The 20170-nt window shown below is 37.6% G+C and overlaps 1 protein-coding gene across 1 annotated transcript; it reads right to left on the reverse strand.

The window, feature by feature from the left end:
- Nucleotides 1-578: 578 nt before the first annotated feature.
- LOC101554369 (UDP-glucuronosyltransferase 2B31-like) lies at nt 579-19745 on the reverse strand. Its single transcript, XM_055140009.1, has 6 exons — nt 19022-19745; nt 17774-17922; nt 13898-14029; nt 7751-7838; nt 5418-5637; nt 579-861 (listed from the first exon to the last, which is right to left on the reverse strand). Exons 1-6 carry the CDS (start codon nt 19743-19745, stop codon nt 579-581), a joined length of 1596 nt encoding a protein of 531 aa, XP_054995984.1.
- Between the last annotated feature and the right edge of the window lie 425 nt (nt 19746-20170).

Here is a 20170-nt window from a genome sequence, read left to right on the forward strand (position 1 = left end):
TAGCTTAGAGCTTGCCCTGGGTCCATCCAGTCCCTTCGTCAGGACCCTGCTTTTGGAGTGCTAGGAACTAAGGGCATCTGTGGCCTAAGTCAAGTAAATGTGAATGTCCAGGAGTAAATATATTTTGGAGTCAATTAATTCCCATGTTGCAAAGCATAGCATCAACTGTCTTCCTGTTTCTATACAGAAAGAACATTGCTAAACCATGTAAGTGATATGAAGGAAAAAAAAAAAGCAGTATAGAATTATTAGTGCCTGACAGAAACGGGTGTGCCTCAGGGGCACTGTACTGAGAGTAGCTTAATAAACCTGAGGGAGGACCAAGGACAACCCAATGTTACCCAATAACATAGAACACAGAATAATTTGATTTCCCTTTTATTTTCTTCTTGGAATGACATATTTAGCAATCTAAACGGTAGTGAATAATTAACAAGCAAATTTCAAAATAAAAAATCAAACCAGAAAAGTATTTTTTGTCAGAGGAGGAATGAATCCAGGCCCTTCAGCTTCTTTCTGGGAAAAAAAAATGAGGGGTCCTGCCTGTGAGAGAGAGCAGCTTCAGGCCTCAGATGCAACTAGTGCCTCTTTTTCTTCTTCTTCCCTGATTTTGGAGACACCCGGCAACAGCACAGGCAGCATTTGGTGATGAGCCACAGGGCAGCTGCCACGCAGGCCAGCAGGAAGCCGATGACGTCCAGAGAGTGGTACTGGAGCAGGGTGAGGCCGTGGGAGGCGGGCCGCAGGTGTTTGGCTCCTTTGTGGCGCATGACGAACTCGATCCAGAAGGCCGCCCTGTCCAGAGGCTTCACTGGCTGATCTCGTTGAATTGCCCTTAATTTCATCGCATTCTCCTTATACCTAAGGAAGAGCCACAAAGGACACATTGAGAGAAGTGAGATTGCTGAAGTGTTCCCTTGAGGGATTTTAAGTGTCACCCCTATAATGAAGCTGATATCATAGGTTTATAGATGCAGCAGTATATTTGGGTGGCTTTCACTGGCAGTTTAAAGTTTAATAGGAATTTTTCAACGTACAACTATTTTAAATTGAAGGAATATAAGATAATTGTTTTATTTTGTTCTCATACTGATTATTTGAAATTCAAGAAAATATACTGTATATCATGTGTATTTTTCTAATAAACTGCATCTTGGCTTATAGTTCATGTATGAATTTTTGAAATGAATTAGGTTCTCAAATTTTTTTTTTCTTTTTAGGTCACACCCGGCTTTGCACAGTGGTTACTCCTGGCTCTGCACTCAGGAATTACTCCTGGGGGTGCTCAGGGGACCATATGGATACTGGGTATTGAACCCGGGTCAGCCACATGCAAGGCAAACGCCCTATCCGTTGTGCTATTGCTCAAGCCCCAAGGTTCTCAATTATTTTATATCATGCGTATTATGATCTCAAACTGTGTTCTGCAAAAAAATTTTAGGAAAAATGTCATTATTCTGGCAAATCTTTTGTTATTGACAATTCATTTAAAGTTTTCTCTAATGACAAATGGTTACATGTTGGTTTTATCTTTTAGAGAATAGCCTTTTGTTACCAGAGACAATTGTCCCTTATGAAGTAGGTCACTTATCATTATGAAATATTTGCATTTATTTTAGTAACCATTCTTGCCTAAAATATCCTAGATTAGTAGATTTTAAGTTGTTTCATAGTTATTCTGAAGTTGATCATTTCTACTTTTGTAATTAACAATATTTAGTATAATTATTTAATTGTGCATGTGATCTTATTAAAAGTACATCTTATCAACCATATGTAAGTGTATTTTTAATTACCCTGTGACAGTTTTGAAATTTTTATGCAATTTATTCTGAAGGGATTTAATGCTAGTTCATGCCTATTTAAGTATACAATATCATTGTAGCTCTTTTATATTTCAAATTTTCTTAATTTTTTTAAATACTGATCATTCTTTTGACATTTTAAATTAATAAAAACTTTCTTTCAGAAAATGAGTTTTTGAGTATTTCTCTAATTCAACAATAACATGAGAGTAGAAATACATTTTAAATTGGTAGACACTGTGTTAAACATTATAAACTTTATCACATTACATGAAATACATAACATGAAATACTTTAAAATACATAAACATTTAGCATTCATGTTATCATACATAAAACCGTATCTGTTTCTAAGTATACAGTCAAAAACCAGAATTATCATTTGCTTAGAATGGGAAATGCTTTGAAATAATATAATGTATTCTGTCATTATTTTTATTACATAATTAGTTATAATAATATTCCTCCGCCCCTCTTGGAGATCCCGGCAAGCTACCGACAGTATGGAGCCCGCACGGCAGAGCCTGGCAAGCTACCCATGCATATTGGATATGCCAAAAACAGTAACAATAAGTCTCTCAATGAGAGATGTTACAGGTGTCCGCTCGAACATATCAAATATTAAGAAGCAATATTACTTCTTAATGTAAACATCAACTCTTCATTCTGGGTTTAAATGAACTCTGGGTTTAATGTTTTTAACAATTTAGCATGTGTATTTTTCAGAAAAGAATAAATGATGTCTTAGTCATATGAAAAAAACTTAATAACTGAAGTACAAGGAAAATTTAAAATAATATTATAACTGAAAACCAATGTTTTCATGAAAACCAATGCCTGCTGGGATTGTGCTAATAGAAAAGACTTCTGATAAAATGCTTTGGCCACAGTGGGGAAAAAATCTCACAGTTAATGTTTAAAATATCAAAAAGTTGGTCCTTCTCCCCCGGAAGGGAGCATAACATGACCTTTACCATAACCATGCCACTTGACCGCGTGCCAGGCTGTTTCACTTGGGGCGCCCTGGAGTGGGGCAGTTGAGACCCCTCTCCGCCCCAAGGGATTCAGCCCTGGCTGCCAAAAACCTCCAGAACTCAACCGCTACTACACTCACGGTGACTCTCCACACACTTGGGCCAAGCATCACCCACGAGTGAATCTGTTCCTCGTTCGAGGCTATGTGATACTTCAAACCACATACGAAACCAACACTCCAGGATTACCTCACCACATTTGATAGGGTTCAAAGTAGGAGGCAACCAATCTTAGAGGGAAATACACATTTTTGAAAAACACACACACACACACACATAGGCACACAAGGCTCAACCTTTATAAAACAAGGAAAAAGTCATTGATCTCTTATAGAAGGGCTTAATGACCCCTGGGTGAAATACAACAATCTCCATACTCTTTCCTCTAAGGATACTTTTTGTATGGTGGTGGGAAGATGTAATGGTGGTGTGATTGGTGTTTGAATTTTAAATGTAATGAAATTTTGTGAATTACTTTATCACTTGTATCACTTGTCATCCTATTGCTCATCGATTTGCTCAAGTTGGTGTTAGTAACATCGTATGTTAGTGCAGGACGAATGGTGGAGTCGAAAAGATGTGCCCGGAGCCAGAGGTTCTTCATCCTCGTAACCACTTCTTCAATGCTCTTGAAGGTGTTCCATGCTGCTCTCTTCCTCCTGCGAAACTCTGGTGCCCAGTCGTTTGTCATGTTGAGTTCTCAACCTAGGTACACATAAATAGTGTAATTTGGAGATGTTTGTTCCATTGAGAGCAGATGGAACATCAGGAACTAGTCTGTTACTCATGAACATTGTCTTGGTGAGATTCAGCTGCAGTCTGACCTTACCACAGTCATGATCAAAGTCAGCCAGATTTCATGCCGCTTGGCTAATGTTTGTTGTTATTAGAATGATGTCATCAGCAAAGCAGAGGTGGTTTAGTTGCCGACCATCTATCTTCACTCCCATTCCTTCCCATTCCAGTTGTCACACGACATTCTTGAGGGTGGCACTGAAGAGTTTCGGTGAAATGTATCACCCAGCCGAAACCCTCTCATTACATTGATGGTCACTTCCTTGTAGAATGGTGAGATCCTGGTGGTGAATCGGTAATACAGTTCTTGGAAGATCCTGATGTACTGAGCTTGAACACACCGTTTGGCTAGGACTTCGATGACCGCTTCCGTCTCAACAGAATCAAAGGCCTTTTTAAATCCACTACATTAGACAGAGCAGCATCTTGAACTCTCGTGAGAACTAAATGAGCTTGGTCACCATGTGAATATGGTTTGTCATGCTGAATCCTTTTTGGAACCCAGCTTGCTCGCATGGTTGTCCTCTGTCTAGTGTTCTGCCAATCCTATTCAGGATGATTTGAGTGATTAACTTGTAGACGACGAACAACAGGCAGATCGGGTGATAGTTGCTGATATCATGAATTACTTTAAAAAATACTTTATAAATTGCTTTATAAAATATAAAAAATAAATGAAAAATAAAGTATCAAAAAGTCTCTGGGCTTCAGATAGACATTTCTTTGTAAATGTCACCATATATTCAAGGAAAACTCCCAGTGATATCCAAGGAAAACTGCTCTCAGAAATATGCCCAGAGAAATGAAAACATTTGCTCAACAACAAATAAATGCATAAAAAATTCATAGAAGTCATAGTAGAAAAAAAAGTTCGCGTATGATTAATGGATAAGAAATGTGATATAGCCAACCCAAAACTATTTTTCAGCTGTAAAAAATTACCACATGAATAAAGTAATAAGGTATATTATGTTAAATGAAGAAAGCTAGATGAATATGACTGCATATTTGACATGATTTCATTTGTACAAAATGTTCCTACTAGAATATTTGATAAACATAGAATATGAATTGCTGTTCGATTAGAGTGGAAGAGTTCTATAGGTCTTACAGTGTGTGTAAGATTTTTGTCTGCGTTTCTTTTGTTTGTTTTTTCAGACGTAGCCAACAGTGCTGAGGCTTCTTCCTGTCTCTGAGATTGGGAGTTGCTCTTGCCAACACTCAGGGAACCATATATGGAATTCTGGAGATTGGAACCAAGTCAGCTGCATGCAAACAAGACCCTACTCACTAAGGTATATTTCTGGCCATAAGTGTGTGAGACTTTTGAAATGTCCTAAATTTTACTGCAGGCATTCAAAATATATAGTTTAGGTGAATGCTATCTATAAACTATCTATATTAGGAAAACACTTTTATATGAGCAAACCATTAGATGTTATTTATTGAGATTGATCATATATACATTTCAGAATTTGAATCTGACTAGTTGTAGTTATTTAAATGTAGACTCTTCATTCTCTAGCTCTGAGATTTCTATGGCACTAGAAATATTCTTCAATTTCTTATAAATATTTACATGGTTTAAGCTGCAAGCTTTCACAGTAATCTGTTACATAATAACTTAATGAGTAAATAGAACTATTAAATAAATGGTTGAAAAATGTTAGTAAGATGGGCTTAATCCTATTCACTGCACATTTAATCTTTTAAATGATATAAATATGTATTGGCAAAAGTTCCTATGTATAGATATTATTTGTTAAAGTATTGTGATACTCACAAAGGATCATTGATGACTGTCTTCAATGCATTGAGCAAATCTGAACTTGACATTGTTCTTATATCCACCCTGACAGCTGCCCCCTTGGCCTGCATATGAGCGATGTTATCTGGCTGATCTGCAAACAGGGGCATGCCCACCATAGGCACCCCGTGGTAGATTGCTTCATAGATGCCGTTGGTCCCACCATGAGTGATGAAAGCTTTGGTTTTGGGATTACCTAAAATTGAGTGAATTTTAGGAAATAAGAAATAAGACTTCTATATTGTGATGTTACATTGTATTCAACAGCACTTTCATAATAAGTAACTCTCTTATACTAGTCATTGAAATGGTACCATTGCATCATGTGATTTTGTATACAGATGATGTGATTTTTGGTTTATTTATTTGTTTTGGTATTTGGGACACTGAACGCTGCTCTCTGGATTACTCCTGGCAGTGCACGGGGGACCTCTTGGGATGCAGTGATGAAACTAAGGTCAGCCACATGAGGACAATTTAACTTTCCACCATACTATTGTCCTGACCCACTGCATTTTAAAAAAGGCTTGTATAGTAGCTATCATTAAAAAAATTGGGTAAAAAAGAGATGGTATTGCGCCAAATCTGAATTCATGTGAAGAAGACTAGTTTCTTCTTTATTTCTTTTTTAATTTTTGGCTTGGCAGTTTAGGCCACACATGGCTGTGTGAGAGCTTCTCTTGCCTCTGCATTACGGTCACTGCGAGCAAGCTCTAGGATCTGGTCTTGTGTGTGCAGTCAAGTTGTGTGTGCTGAGTCTCCGTGACTTCGCTTTTTTAATAATATACACAAAAGAGCTATTTCTTACAGAAAGTGACGTTAAAATGAATTTCCTTTACATGTGATTCATCTATGAATCTATGTGCTTCCTTATGTATTTTGTTTTATTACAATGTCCTTGTCTAGACTTTTCAGATATTTAATCATTTTTATATTGAAGTGACAGGCATTATAATACTACATTTGAGTTTCAGGTGTATATCATGAAAGTCATTTTATTTTTTAATTTTTTATTTTATTTATCAAGTAAGTGTAAGTATTTTGATTTTAGGGCAAAGCCAGACAACGTTCAGAACTTGTTCCAGACTCAGCACTCAGGGATAACTCCTGTTGTGGCTGAGAGACCATATGGGGTGCAGGGGATCAGACGTGGGCTCGCAGTGTGCAAGGAAAGTACTCTATCAGCTGTACTATCATTCTGGCTCCCAAAGCAGTTTCTTTTCTACTGTTCCTTATAAATAGGAGCCCCAATCGTTTAAATGAAGGAAATCTTTTTCTTCAGAAACCTGGAAAAGTACAGAGTAGCTCAAGTTTTTTTAAAAACCCTGAATGTTTAATAAATAGCATATAAGACCTTGCTTTCAGGACTTTATCTTATATTGTTACCTCTACATGTATTATACCACAGTTACTGAAAAAACAATGATTGCTTTTTGCAGCTATCATGATCTTAGAGTAGGCTGTTTATTCCAGGGATATTGTCCAGACAGGGAGGGTTAGGTATAGTGGGCAGGAGATGTAATGCTGCTGACTTGGGGCACAGAGAACTGACACAAGTGTGACTATGGGACCCTGTGATGACAGGAATCTCACTCAGACCATTGAAAATGCAACTTATGTATCCCAATCTCCATCACCCTGCAGCTTTTGCATTTCCTTGAATTCTTGCTTTATTCTTTGAAAATACTTAAAGTATGGATTTTTGTTCTTTTTAGCCAATATTGACAAGACTATATAAGGAGTAATGATGTTTTATAATGTTGAGGGCATTGAAAGGATGAAAATTAAAATTTTCATTGTTTTCCTTAAGAGGAACTTTGTCTAAGATAAAAGGTCTAAGGTATCCAGGAAATATACTGCAATTAGAGGAAAGGAAAGATGACGTATTTCTCATGATATGTTCATTTCATGAAAGATTCTATGGGAATTTTCCTAGAGGAAGTAGAGTCATTAGCAGAAAATAAGTTGCTGTTAGCTTTCAATTGTACTGAAGACCCCCAAAGAAGAGGAAAGAATTGAAACCGGAGATAGAACTAGAAGACAGAGTTAATTCAGGATTGATGAGAACTTCTTTGTGGAAAACAATGACATCTGAAATGTGATACCTTGATGAGGCCAGAAGGAAATAAATATTAAAAAATGCCAACTAGTACATATCACCCTCCCACTATAGACTTGGAAAAATAAATATGTTAGTTAACTTTTATCGATTGAATTTTGTTGCTATGTGTGGTAATTTTTATTTCTTGTGAATGAATGCCACTCAAGTAGGATTTAGTCTTGTTTCAGTGTGTGTGTTCCAGTCTTACCAAGTAGGTCATTCTGGGGGATCCATTTGTACAGCCGAGTATTTGCCCCTAAGGTATCAGGCTTCTTGCCATCAAACCTCCAGATAACCTGTAAACATTAAGCAAAGGGTGTCAATCGACTAGTTACACTTTAAATGTTTAATTTGCATGTTTAATGCTAAGACCACAAAAGATGGTTTAGTTACATTTATAATCCTTCTACAGAAGGTACTTCAATAGGCAAAGAGGTAGTTAGAGACAACACTGCTAGTACACAATTATAATACAAAAACATGCAGAGCTAGAACACTATTATAATAGAAAAACATGCACAGCGCTTATTTTATATTCAAGAAAATATAAATATAATATGCTTCACATCAATATATCAAGTAATGTGGCCATAAATAATCAATTCACGCATTTATGAAATTTTAGACCTTCAAAATTTAATAAGGTAGTAAAAAAATTTAAGGTCCACATGTGTTCCAGTATCATTATTAACTGACTGTTCATTATTATTTGATTTTTAAATAACTATTCAGATAAAGAAATTTACTTATATCCACTGTTAGATCTGACTCATTCTTTCATTATCAACCAATACATTAGGATTGAATAAAGATTGCTGCATAACATCAGTTGTTCAAGAGAGTAAATAATATTTTTATCAATAATTTTTAAATAATCATTCACATATTCATCATAGAAAATGTTAGCTTGTTTGGCTCTCCAATATCAGGGTCATTATCAGAAAAACATTTAGAAAGCAATTTTTTTCTATATTTAGGTTGATATGTTATAATTTTTACAGGTGAAAATTGCAGAAATATTGGAAATCAGTGAATATTGGTTCTATAAATGGAATGGATAGTGAAAAGAAATGCAAGATTATGGAGTTTTTACCCCCACTGACTATTAGCATGTCTGCACACAGCAAAAAGTATCACTATTGTTTCTCCAATTCTATAGTATGTACAACAAACTTCTCTGTATCCATAGCAATAGATTTTGATGTGGAAATTTTCCAGTATTCTTCATGATCTAAATTAAAATGTAGAAATTGCCAATTTCTATGTTATGCCTATGTTCACTCCAGATCTTCAACAATAAAATGAACACAGAGGTTTCAAAATAACTATATCGAGACAAGGAAGGTAATTTCTTAATAAACATGGGATCTGTTCATCAGGAAGAACTCATAGTCCTAAATGCACATGTGACTAATGAGGGACCAATACAATACTTAGAATAACTGATTATAGACTTGAAAAGAGACATTGATAACAACACAATACCACAGTTTGAGATTTAAATGCCACTTTATCACTTCTCAATAGATCAATCAGACTAAAGCTCAGAAAGTACATACTTTATTTGTGGAAAGAAGTGGAAGAGGGGCTCTGTGTGTGTGTGTGTGTGTGTGTGTGTGTGTGTGTGTGTGTGGCATTTAATCCCCCAAAAGCTGAATACACATTCTTCTCCAATGCACAACGGACATTCTCCAAGGGAGACCATATTCTGGGTCACAAAACGTAGCTCTATAAAATTTAAAGGATCCACAATGTAACAATGATCTTTTAAGACCATAATGTGCTGAAAATATTAGTTAGTCACACACAGAAGTATAGAATCAAATTAAACACCTAGAAATTAAATAGCCCACTACTGAAAACCCAGTGTCTTAGAGGAAATCAAAAGATTCCTGGAAACAAATGAAAATTAAGACACTGGTTACCAAAACTTATGGGACAGAGCAAAAGCAGTTTTAAGAATAAAGTTTATGGCTCTGAAAGCATTTCTTCGAAAGGAAGACAAGTCTACATAAGTAATTTAACCTCACAGCTTAAAATCTTGGAAAATAACGAACAAAAGCAGCCCAAAACAGACAGGAAGCAGGAAATAATAAAATTTAGAGCAGAAATTAATGAGCTTGGAGGCCAAAAAAAATCCAAAAGATTAATGAAACCAAGAGCTGGTTCAATGAGAAAAAATAAGATCGATAAACTACTAGCAAGACACACAGAAAAAGAAAGAAAGACTCCTACTAAACAAAAGTAGAAATGAAAGAGGGGGCATCACAATACAAACTACAGGTACTTAAAGTATCATCAGAGATTATTTTGAGGATCTTTATGCCATATCACAAGAAAACCTTAAAGAAACGATTAAGTTCCTTTACTCCTATCACCTCCAAAGACTGACCTACGAAGATTTGAAATACCTGAACAGTCCTGTCACTATGGAGGAAATTGAAATAGCAATCAAAAGTCTCCATCAGGCAAAAGTCCTGCCTCAGATGGATTAACTAGGGAATTCTTCCAAACTTTTAAAGAGGACCTACTCCCAATCTTGTTACAGCTTCTCTAGTAAATTCTAGAAACAGAAACACTCCGAACAGTTTCTATGAAGTTACTATCACCCTGATACCAAAAGCAGACAGAGACCACACAAAAAGAGAATTACAGGCCTATATTCCTTATGAACACAGATACAAAGATCCTCAACAAAATATTGAAATATAGAATTCAAAGACTCATCAAGAAGATGATACCTAATGACCAAGTAGGATTTGTCCTGAGGATGAAAGCATGGTCTAACATTCGCAAGTCAATAAGCATAATGAACCATATCAATAAATAAAATGATAAAAACCATATGAACATATCAATGCAGAGATAGCATTTGATAACATCTAACACCCATTCATGATCAAAACTCTAAACAAAATAGAAGTTGAAGGAGCTGACCTCAGTATAGTCAAAGCCATCTACCACAGCCCACAGCAAGTATTATTCTCACTGGGGAAAGACTAAGAGCTGTTCCTCTAAGATCAGGGTCAAGACAAGGTTTCCAACTCTCACCACTTCTATTCAATATATAACTAGAAGTACTTGTCACAGCAGTTAGGCAAGAAAAAGATATCAAGGGCATCCAGATAGGAAAGGCAGAAGCCAACCTATCACGACTTGCAATGACATGATATTATACTTAGAAAATCATTAAGACTCTACAAAAAGCTCCTAGAAATAATTGGTCAGCACTAACCATGCAAGTGGAAGCAAACGTAAACAAATGGGACTAGTCAAACTAAAAAGCTTCTGCACTTTAAAAGAAACAGTGACCAAAATACAGAAAGAGCCCACAGAATGGGAAAGAATATTTACCCAATATCCATCTGATAATGGGTTAGTATCCAGGATATACAATATACTTGTAAAATTGAATAAGAAAAAAACCTCCAACCCATCAAAAAAATGGGGAGAAGAAATGAACAGAAGTTTCTTGAGGAAATACAAATGGCCAAAAGGCATATGAAAAAATTCTCTACATAACTAGTCATCAGGGAGATGCAAATCAAAACAAAAAATGAGATATCATCTCACACCACAGAGACTGACACACATTCAAAAGAACAAAAGCAACCAGTGCTGGGGTGGATGTGGGGAAAATAGGACACTCCTTCACTGTTGATGGGAATGCCAACTGGTCCAGACTTTCTGGAAAACAATATGGACAGTCCTTCAAAAACTAGAAATTAAGCTTCCATATTACCCCGCAATACTACTTCTGAGAATATATCCCATGGATGCAAAAGAGTACAGTAGAAATGACATCTGTACTTATGTATTCATTGCAGCACTGTTTACAATAGCCAAAATATGGAAACAACCCGAGTGCCCTAAAACAGATGACTGGTTAATGAAACTTTGGTACATCTACACAATGGAATACTATGCAGCTATTAGGAGAGATGAAATCATGAAATTTGCTTATAAATGGATAGACATGGAGAGTAACATGCTAAGTGAAATGAGTCAGAAAGTGAGGGACAGACATAGAGGGACTGCACTCATTTGTAGAGTGTAGAGTAGCATCATATGAGGCTGACACCCAAGGACAGTAGATACAAGGGCCAGGGGGATTGCCCCATAGCTGGAAGACTGCTTCTTGGGTGGAGGGGAGAAGGCAGATGGAATAGAGAAGGATCACTATGAAAATGATGGCTGGTGGAATGAGTTGGGATGGGAGATGCATGTCAAAAGTAGATAATGGACCAAACATGATGACCTCCCAGTGTCTGTGTTGCAAGCCATAATGCCCAAAAGTAGAGAAGGAGTATGGGGAGTATTGTCTGCCTTAGAGGCAGGGGGATGGTGGGAAAGCAAGGGTATACCTGGGATATTGGTGGTTGGGAATGTGCACTGGTGGAGGGCTGGGTGTTTTTGTGAGATTGTAACCCAAACATGAAAGCTTGCGACTATCTCACAGTGATTCAATAAAATTTAAAAAAATTAAAAAAAAGAAAGAATTGGTTTGTATAGCAAAGTGGCAGGTTGCAAAATCAATACTCAAAAGCCTATTACTTACCTATATACAAATAATGAAAGAGAAGAAAAAAATATTAAAAAAAACATAGTGTTCACAATAGTTCATCAGAAAATCAAGTACCTCAGAATCAGCTTAACTAAAGAGGTGAATGACCTGAACAAAGAAAACCACAAAACACTGTAGATAACATAGCCTCAGGTAGTTTAGGTTTATTGGGTTACTCCTGTTGCAGTGCTCCCACTCCTCTTCGTTTATTTGTAGCTTCTTTCTTAGTGTCCTGTTGACTTGTAAATATTGTTTTTCTCTTCTCCTTGAGTCCTTTGCATAGTTTATTCAGAGCAATGTCCTTTTTGTATGGACACAGGAAGACTGTAGCAAATGCTATGCTTTTGTAACCTGGGAGTCATTTGACTCCACATGATATTTTCCTCCTGGGCATCTGTTCTCTAGACATAAGCCTGAGTTGCCCTTATTTACTAGCACCCCCAAAAGCAGAGTTCCGAAGAGGGACGAGACAGACCCAGGGCAAGCGGTGAGTTATGTGTTACCCTGGCATCGAGATGGGCCTGGCCAAAGCGCCTAATGCTTAACTATAAGTTAAGAGCTTGGTCATGGACAAATGCTGTCATTATCCAAAAGGTAGTAACTAGATTCGGACCCTGCTAGGGTTAGGAATAATTAATCTGGTCTGAGTGCTGTAGTCTGAGTCTGTGGCAAGATGTTGTCAGGAGAGCTGCCTTGCAAACCTCAATGTATCTCTTGCTATGTCCATACAAAAATAACTAGTATTAAGATGTTAATGAGTTTTGGACTAAGGAAAGGAGAAAAACTCCTTAAGAGGTATTTTGCCTGCTGGCCTCAGGAAGGGCTTTTTAATGTTAACTTTGCTACCTGGCTGTGTGTAGCCTAGGGGCAGGGGGGGGGGGAGACAAAGAAGGGGAGAGACTAGTGAAGGAGGATTGAGCAGCAGAATGGAGAGAGAGGAGAGATAAAGAGCAGGGAGAGAAATGGAGAGAGAGATGGGAGAGAATGGAATAAAAGGCAATTGATCAATCAATTGATCAATTGATCAATCAAACAAGGGCAATTGGCCCTTGTTTCCTCTTTTGTGTGCCCCATGGACCAGGCTGCTCCTGCTGGGCTAGCAGCCAGGGACAGAACCCCCAAAACCACGGGGCGGGGGAACGATGGGAAGAGCCACTGGGGCTCCCCACTCCCTCACCCTCTGACAGATGTTTTTCACAAAACACTACTTCAGTAAATGACAGAGGACAAGAGGTAATGAGACATATCCCCTGCTCATGGCTCCAAAGGATTAACACATCAAAAGGGCAACATCCCCAAAGCATTGTACAGATTCATTGTGGTCCCTATAAGGACACCCATGAGATTTTTCATAGAAATAGACAAATGACTACTGAAATTCATGTGGAACAATAAACCCCCACGAATAGCTAAATCAACTATTGGGAAACAAGAGGGAGGCATCACCTTTCCTAACTTCAAGCTGTACTGCAAAGCAGTAGTAATTAAAAGAGCGTGGTGTTGCAGTAGAAACAGAATACAGACCAATGGAGTAGTGTTGAATATACTGACACAGACTCTTAAACCTATGATCACTTAATCTTTGGCAAAGGAGCAAGACGTGGGAAGTAGAGCCAAGAAAGCCTATTCAGCAAATGGTACTGGGAAAACTGGAGAGCTACATGCAGTCTATCACTCCACGTTTAGACACTATAACAGGTTTATAAACCCTAAATATGCAATTATCTTTTATAAACCATAATCTACAATTACAAATTTAGCATATTATTACTACTTTTTCTTAATACTAACCTTTTGTGGAATCCGGGCGAGGGCTGATGCAATCATATTGGCTTTCTCCTCAGGCAGGTTACTGACCATTGACCCCAGACTAAACACCACAATACCATTTTCTCCAGAGCTCTGAACAAACTCTTCCATTTCCTAGAAAGAAAGAATTTTCTCCTTAATGGCGAGCAAGACCATGTCATACCTTATTGGGCCAGAGTCGTGACTCTGGAATGGAGCACTTGGCATCTAGGTGTGAGCCTCTTTGTTCAAACCTGGCAACACACACAATGATATCTAAAGGTGTTCTACATAAACGTACACAAATAAAACATTTTAATGTTTTTATTAGAGTAAAAAAGGTATTTAAAAATGATTGCTAAATACACACATATGATTAGAATTGTAGACATTATTTTCTTTCTGATTGAGTTAACGTAATTGCAATACTGCATTTATGACTTAAGACATGTAAGGTTGCTGCCCTTCGTCTTCCATCAAAGTGTGTAAAACCTTCTAGCACTTCCGCAGTGTCACTTCAGGGTTGTCCCTCCATCCTCCTTCACCAGGATCTCAGCCACCACATGAGAACGTCACTTATGTTGACAATTTTCAAGAGTTTTTTGTCATCACACACTTTCCCAAAAGTGAATATTGTGAACAAAGCAGCCAGGAATATAGGAGTGCACATATATTTTTAATGAAGAAGCTTGTGTTCTTAGGTATGGGCGCAGGAATAAAATCACTGAATCAAACAGAGTTAAAAGTTTCACCTTGGGAGATCATGTTCTCTTAAGTGGTGTGGAGGTGACCAGGCGCTCTTCAGAATGACCTTTGGCCAATGCGGCCAAGAGTTCAATGCAAGGGCATTTGGAAGTGCTCTGCTGTGTGAAGAGTGACATGAACCGCCCCAGCTGTGCTGTTAAGGACCAGAGACTCAGCAGGAGATGCTCAGGATCCTCTAGGGATGCCCCCAGAGATTTTTCAGCATTATGTGTTGCCGGTGATTGCCCCAGGGTTCGGGCAATCTTAACATTGTCTACACGCCTTTGCCTCTGTGCTGCATCTCCTGCCCCTTCTGCTTTAATTTTTAAAGGAGTATGCATATTGTTTAATTGAGCATGAATCACATACCATTTCTGGCTACAGGGAAAACTCCAAACATATTCCATCAGTGGTGCTAACTATATCGCTTTTTATTTTGCAAATAATATGTAGAAAAATAATAAAAAAAACTACTATTTTATATTCTAATATTAGAATCTGTAAAACAGGGCAATAATTTCCAGTTCACTCTTCCTGTCCCCTGTCCCTGCGGCCTAAATAAGGGCAAGAGACATTAGCGTATAAAGAGGCTTGGAGTTATTGGTTGAAAAAATCCTGGTGATTTACTTAAGCCTTTATTGTGTATTTCAATCCAATGATTCAATCGCTACAGTAAACAGCTGAACACAGCTCTACCTATCTAAGAAAAATAGATGAGCTTTCTGTGAGGGTATAGACAAATATCAAAGCTGCGGTATTAGTCTATATTCCACAAATCATGTGTGCCGAAAGTAGATAATGGACCAAACATGATGACCTCCCAGTGTCTGTGTGGCAAGCCATAATGCCCCAAAGTAGAGAGAGAGTATGGGGAATATTGTCTGCCATGGAGGCAGGGGGAGAGTGGGAAAGGGGGGATATACTGGAGATATTGGTGGTGGGGAATGTGAACTTGTGGAGGGATGAGTGTTTGATCATTGAGTGATTGTAACCTAAACATGAAAGCTTATAATTATCTTAAGTGATTCAATAAAATTTAAAAAAAAAGTTGCTGTATTAGTAGTAAAGCAGATTAGCTTCTGCCAAAGGTCATGTGACTAACAGCAAGTAAGTCACTGTGCTAAGCACAAAACGCTCCTGCACGTGTCCTCTCTGAAGACTGCAAAGGCCCCTGACACCTATCGTGTCCTCACATGGTTCAGGGGTTATGATTCTGTCTGTGGAAAAGTTTTGTAGTGCATTCTGATTTTTTCTATGTAGGTACGAATCCCTAACTTTCTCTTACTGTTTTTGCATTCCAGAGAGGCTGCAGGTCTCAGTAAGTACCACCACTGAGAGGAATCAACATACTCTTGATCAAATCCCCTCAACATGCTCAACAGGGATTACAGCTTCTTGAAGCTGCCCATGAGGACTCCTAATAAGCACACCTGTTGTGCTCGGACAGCATCTAGATTGGCTCTCAGAAGAGCACATATAGCTGACATGCTGAACCCCGTCTTTCTGCTTGGCCTCCTTCAACTCTTGAGACACAAAACGTTCTTGAACACTGCTTTAATGCCAGATGGGATTGAATCCTATTCATTTGCTCTAAAACCTGCCCCTGCCTGGGTGTGACAGTCAGATACTTGTCTCACACCTATGGCTGCCTACTGACTGCTGGTAAGTTTCAGACTGAAAAAATCCTCTCATGGTTGTCTAATCCTCTCATGGTTGTCTAGCCAGGTCCCTGGATACCTGTGTGTGTTCATGACGTGACTTCTTGGTCATTTTCAAGACCTGATGTTTTACCTGGTTTGGAAATGGCCAGCCAGACTTCTTTCTGTATGTTTTGATGGGTTTTGCACCATCCCCAAGCTCGTCCTCAGTGGTCAGGGGTTGTATTCAGAGATTGCTATTGGCTCTCTCTTCAGAGGTCACTCCAGACAATGCTCAGGAGACAGTGATTCTATGTGGGACAGCGTTTATATTGGGATGGGCCTCAGGCTAGACAAGCAGGTTATGCGTGTTTTTGCTGCCTGCTCCCCCAAATGTCTGAATGCATGCACTACTCCCCCAAATGTCTGAATGCATACAATACCCTTATCTTTTCAAGGTCAAAATTCACCACCCCTAGAAAAAAAAAGAGAGAAGAAAAGAGAAAAAAAAAAGAGAAAAAAAAATTCACCACCCCTGATGTTCACAAAGAGGCAAGCTTGCCGAGTGCAAGGCAAAACGCCCTACCCGCTGTGCTATCTCTCCAGCCCCAAAACATTTTTTTTTAATGAATACTGATTTTAAATTATATCTTAATGGAATGTTTTTGGGGCTAGAATGATAGCACAGTGGGTAGGGCATTTGTCTTGCATGTAGCCAATCAGGTTCAATTCCCGGCATCCCATATGATTTCCTGAGCACCACCAGGAGCAAATCCTGAGTGCAGAGCCAGGAGTAACCCTGAAGCATCATCGGGTGTGAGCCAAATAGCGAAGAAAATAAAAGAATTGGTTTTATTTTAGACCATATTAGGTTTTTTCTTTCTATCACAAATGATCTTATCCTTTGCAGTCACAAAGTTCTTGCCAATGTTATATTATGGGCAGTTTTTAAACATAGAAAAAGTATTAGACTTTTCTATTATAACACAAAATGTAAGTCTTTATATATAAATCTATATATCTTTATATCTTTATAAAACTATAATCTATGTTTATATCTATTTACCTCTATATCTAGCAACTTTACCCATGTATTGTTTTGTATTCCATAAGATCTTAAAAGCCATGTTCTATAGGCTTGTTGTGAGAGTTGCTACAGACTTCTTCCATGGCTAAAAATAGCCACTCAAAGTGTAATAGTTGATGTCAAATCCTAGGGACTCAAATGAGGGTTTTTTGAATATGAAAGGGAAAATAAAGTTGATACCTTGTTTTAAATAATTTTGTTGTAGACTTATTTTTAACTGTGGCGTGTTTGATATGCCAAAAACAGTAACAACAAGTCTCACAATGGAGATGTTACTAGTTCCTGCTGGAGCAAATCGATAAACAAAGGGACAACAACGTTACCGTTTATTCTTTTAAATAAACTTTTCTTTTTAGCTTGATTTCTGAAGATGAAATTTAGAGTAAACAGAAAAAATAGGACCAGACTTACCTTGGGCAGGGGCTTGGCAGGCTTGCAGTGCAGTCCTCCAACAAATTCAAAATTTGGTAAGATTGGGTGAGGAAACTGAAAATCCCAGTATGTTCTAATGAGCCAGAAATCAGCATTCCCCATTAGCTCAGATAACTTAGAAGGTCTTCCTGAAAGATAACAAAACAAAACAACACAAAGCAATTCATAAATGTATACATAATGAAAATGAGTAATGTGAATATCCCAAGAAATTTTCTACCATGATCTTTATACAATGGTGTCAAAGGTGCAATATCATTTGCGTTTTGTTGATGCAAATTATCTAGATATATTTAAGTTTCAATTTCATGTCATTTACCATAAAATGTATGGTAGATTACAGTTGCTTGCGATGCAACTGTAATTCATGCATAGAATTTAAATGTTCGAAGCATTTCACATATTTTTATATGAGATAAAATAGAAAAACAAATTTAAAAAATTAATCAATAAGTGTTTAAAAACTATTTGTGAATCAGGACCAGAGTTATAGCAGAGGCACTTGACTTGAATATAGACAACCAGTTTCTGTTCCTGCAACCCCATATGTCCCCGAGCACTTCAGAGAAATTCCTTAGCACATTCCCAGGAGTATCCTCTAGGCACTGCTCTGCATGGACTGTACTGTTTATGGGACTCAAAAGAGCATGTCCTGCAGTGGTGAACTAACAAAAACCAGGGCAAAATGAACCATGCATTCTTTGTAGGAGTTGGTGATCTTTATTTCTCTCTCAGAATTCAGAGAGCCCTCTAAATTATATGGGGAAGTTTTACCCAGGTTCAGGAGTGAGACTATGGTTCTTTCCATGAATGCACTCTGCATCTTTGCTTTTCCTTTGCTTCTAAATGAAATACTTTTACTGTTGGAATGAGTTTATAATTTTTCTTGAAACCTATATGTCTCTACTCAACATCCCCGAGAGTTTCAAGTGCCTATATGAAAAAGCCTCCAGCAAACAAATAAATAATAATGGATATTTAAATATTTTGACATGTGCAATTATTACACTTGTTTCATATCACCTTGTAGAATGTACTAGTAACTATGGGTCATAATACTCTAAAATTCATGCTAAATTTTAAATATTTCCATAATAATATGTGTATGACATTTTATGTGATATTACATTAGTGTATAAAATCTAAATCTTTATGCATTTGTAGTGATAGAAACTTTCCCAGGTATTATGATATTTAAGAAATCTTATTATGTGAAATCTGACTTACCTAGTACTTCGCTATAAAACCGATCCCATTTCTTCTCATTTAACAACTGGCACCAAAAGTCAAAATATAGCACATATAACATATTTTTCACTCTCTCCATGAATGTCAGTTTGTCACTTAATTCTGACAAAACAACAGGCACATAGGAAGGTGGGAGTTGAAGTCCTCCAGCATACTTTTCAATTGTAGAGCCAAAGGAGAAGCGGAGACTGTACACTAAAGGGGCTTTGAGTACTTCAGCTAGAAGCTCACCACAGGGTCCAACAGCATCTGCCAAAACAACATCAAATCTTGATTCCTGTAGCTTTTTCATCAGTTCCTTGTTGAAAACTACATCTTTACAAAGCTGTTCAATTATATCATAATATTCCCAAGTGATATCTTGCATTTTGGAAAAATATGTCAAAAATGATCTTTGCGCCATGTCATATGTCCATAAATCAATGAGTTTCTTGAAAGCATCCTCAAAATCCTCCTGAGATATAGATGTTGGGTAGACCTCAAATTTAATAGTGGATGTTTTGTTGGGATCTACAAGAATGGAAGCTGAAGATGTCAGAACAACGACTTCATGACCTCTCTTCACAAGCTCATCCAGGATTGTCTTTATGTTGATCCAGTGGCTGTATTCCGTGGGCCACACCAACACCTTTCCACAACTCCCACAACTGAAGTAACAACCCAGCTCTAGCAGCAGAAGAATTGAAACCCACTTCATAGGCATTATGCAGAACGTGAGACCTGTTTCCAGTCTCAGTGCTTGTATTTTTCTCCAAAGGATAAGTCTTTAAAAAAGTTAATGTATAACTTATGTTGAAACAAATTCATAATGTTATCAATCAGTTCAACTGAGTACATAATTCAAAGTCTAGGTTACCTGGATACATTTATGAGCAAATGTATTCAATTTCTCTATGAAGATTATGAAAGACTTTCATCAAGAAATGGCAATGTGTGCAAATTACCAATATTTTACATGACAATTTTGTAAGAGTGTTAAGGGGAGTGGCAATGAGATGACACTACACTTTTTAGTTTACAAGTGAAATGCAAGTTAAAGACTATGAAATCTCATCTCACTATTAAGAACAGCCCTTTATGAGTGGTTTATATCAAAAAGACAAAGGATAGAATTGTGGGCAATAGGAG

This window comes from Sorex araneus, chromosome 5 (assembly GCF_027595985.1).
Source record: "Sorex araneus isolate mSorAra2 chromosome 5, mSorAra2.pri, whole genome shotgun sequence".
NCBI classification, from domain to species: domain Eukaryota; kingdom Metazoa; phylum Chordata; class Mammalia; order Eulipotyphla; family Soricidae; genus Sorex; species Sorex araneus.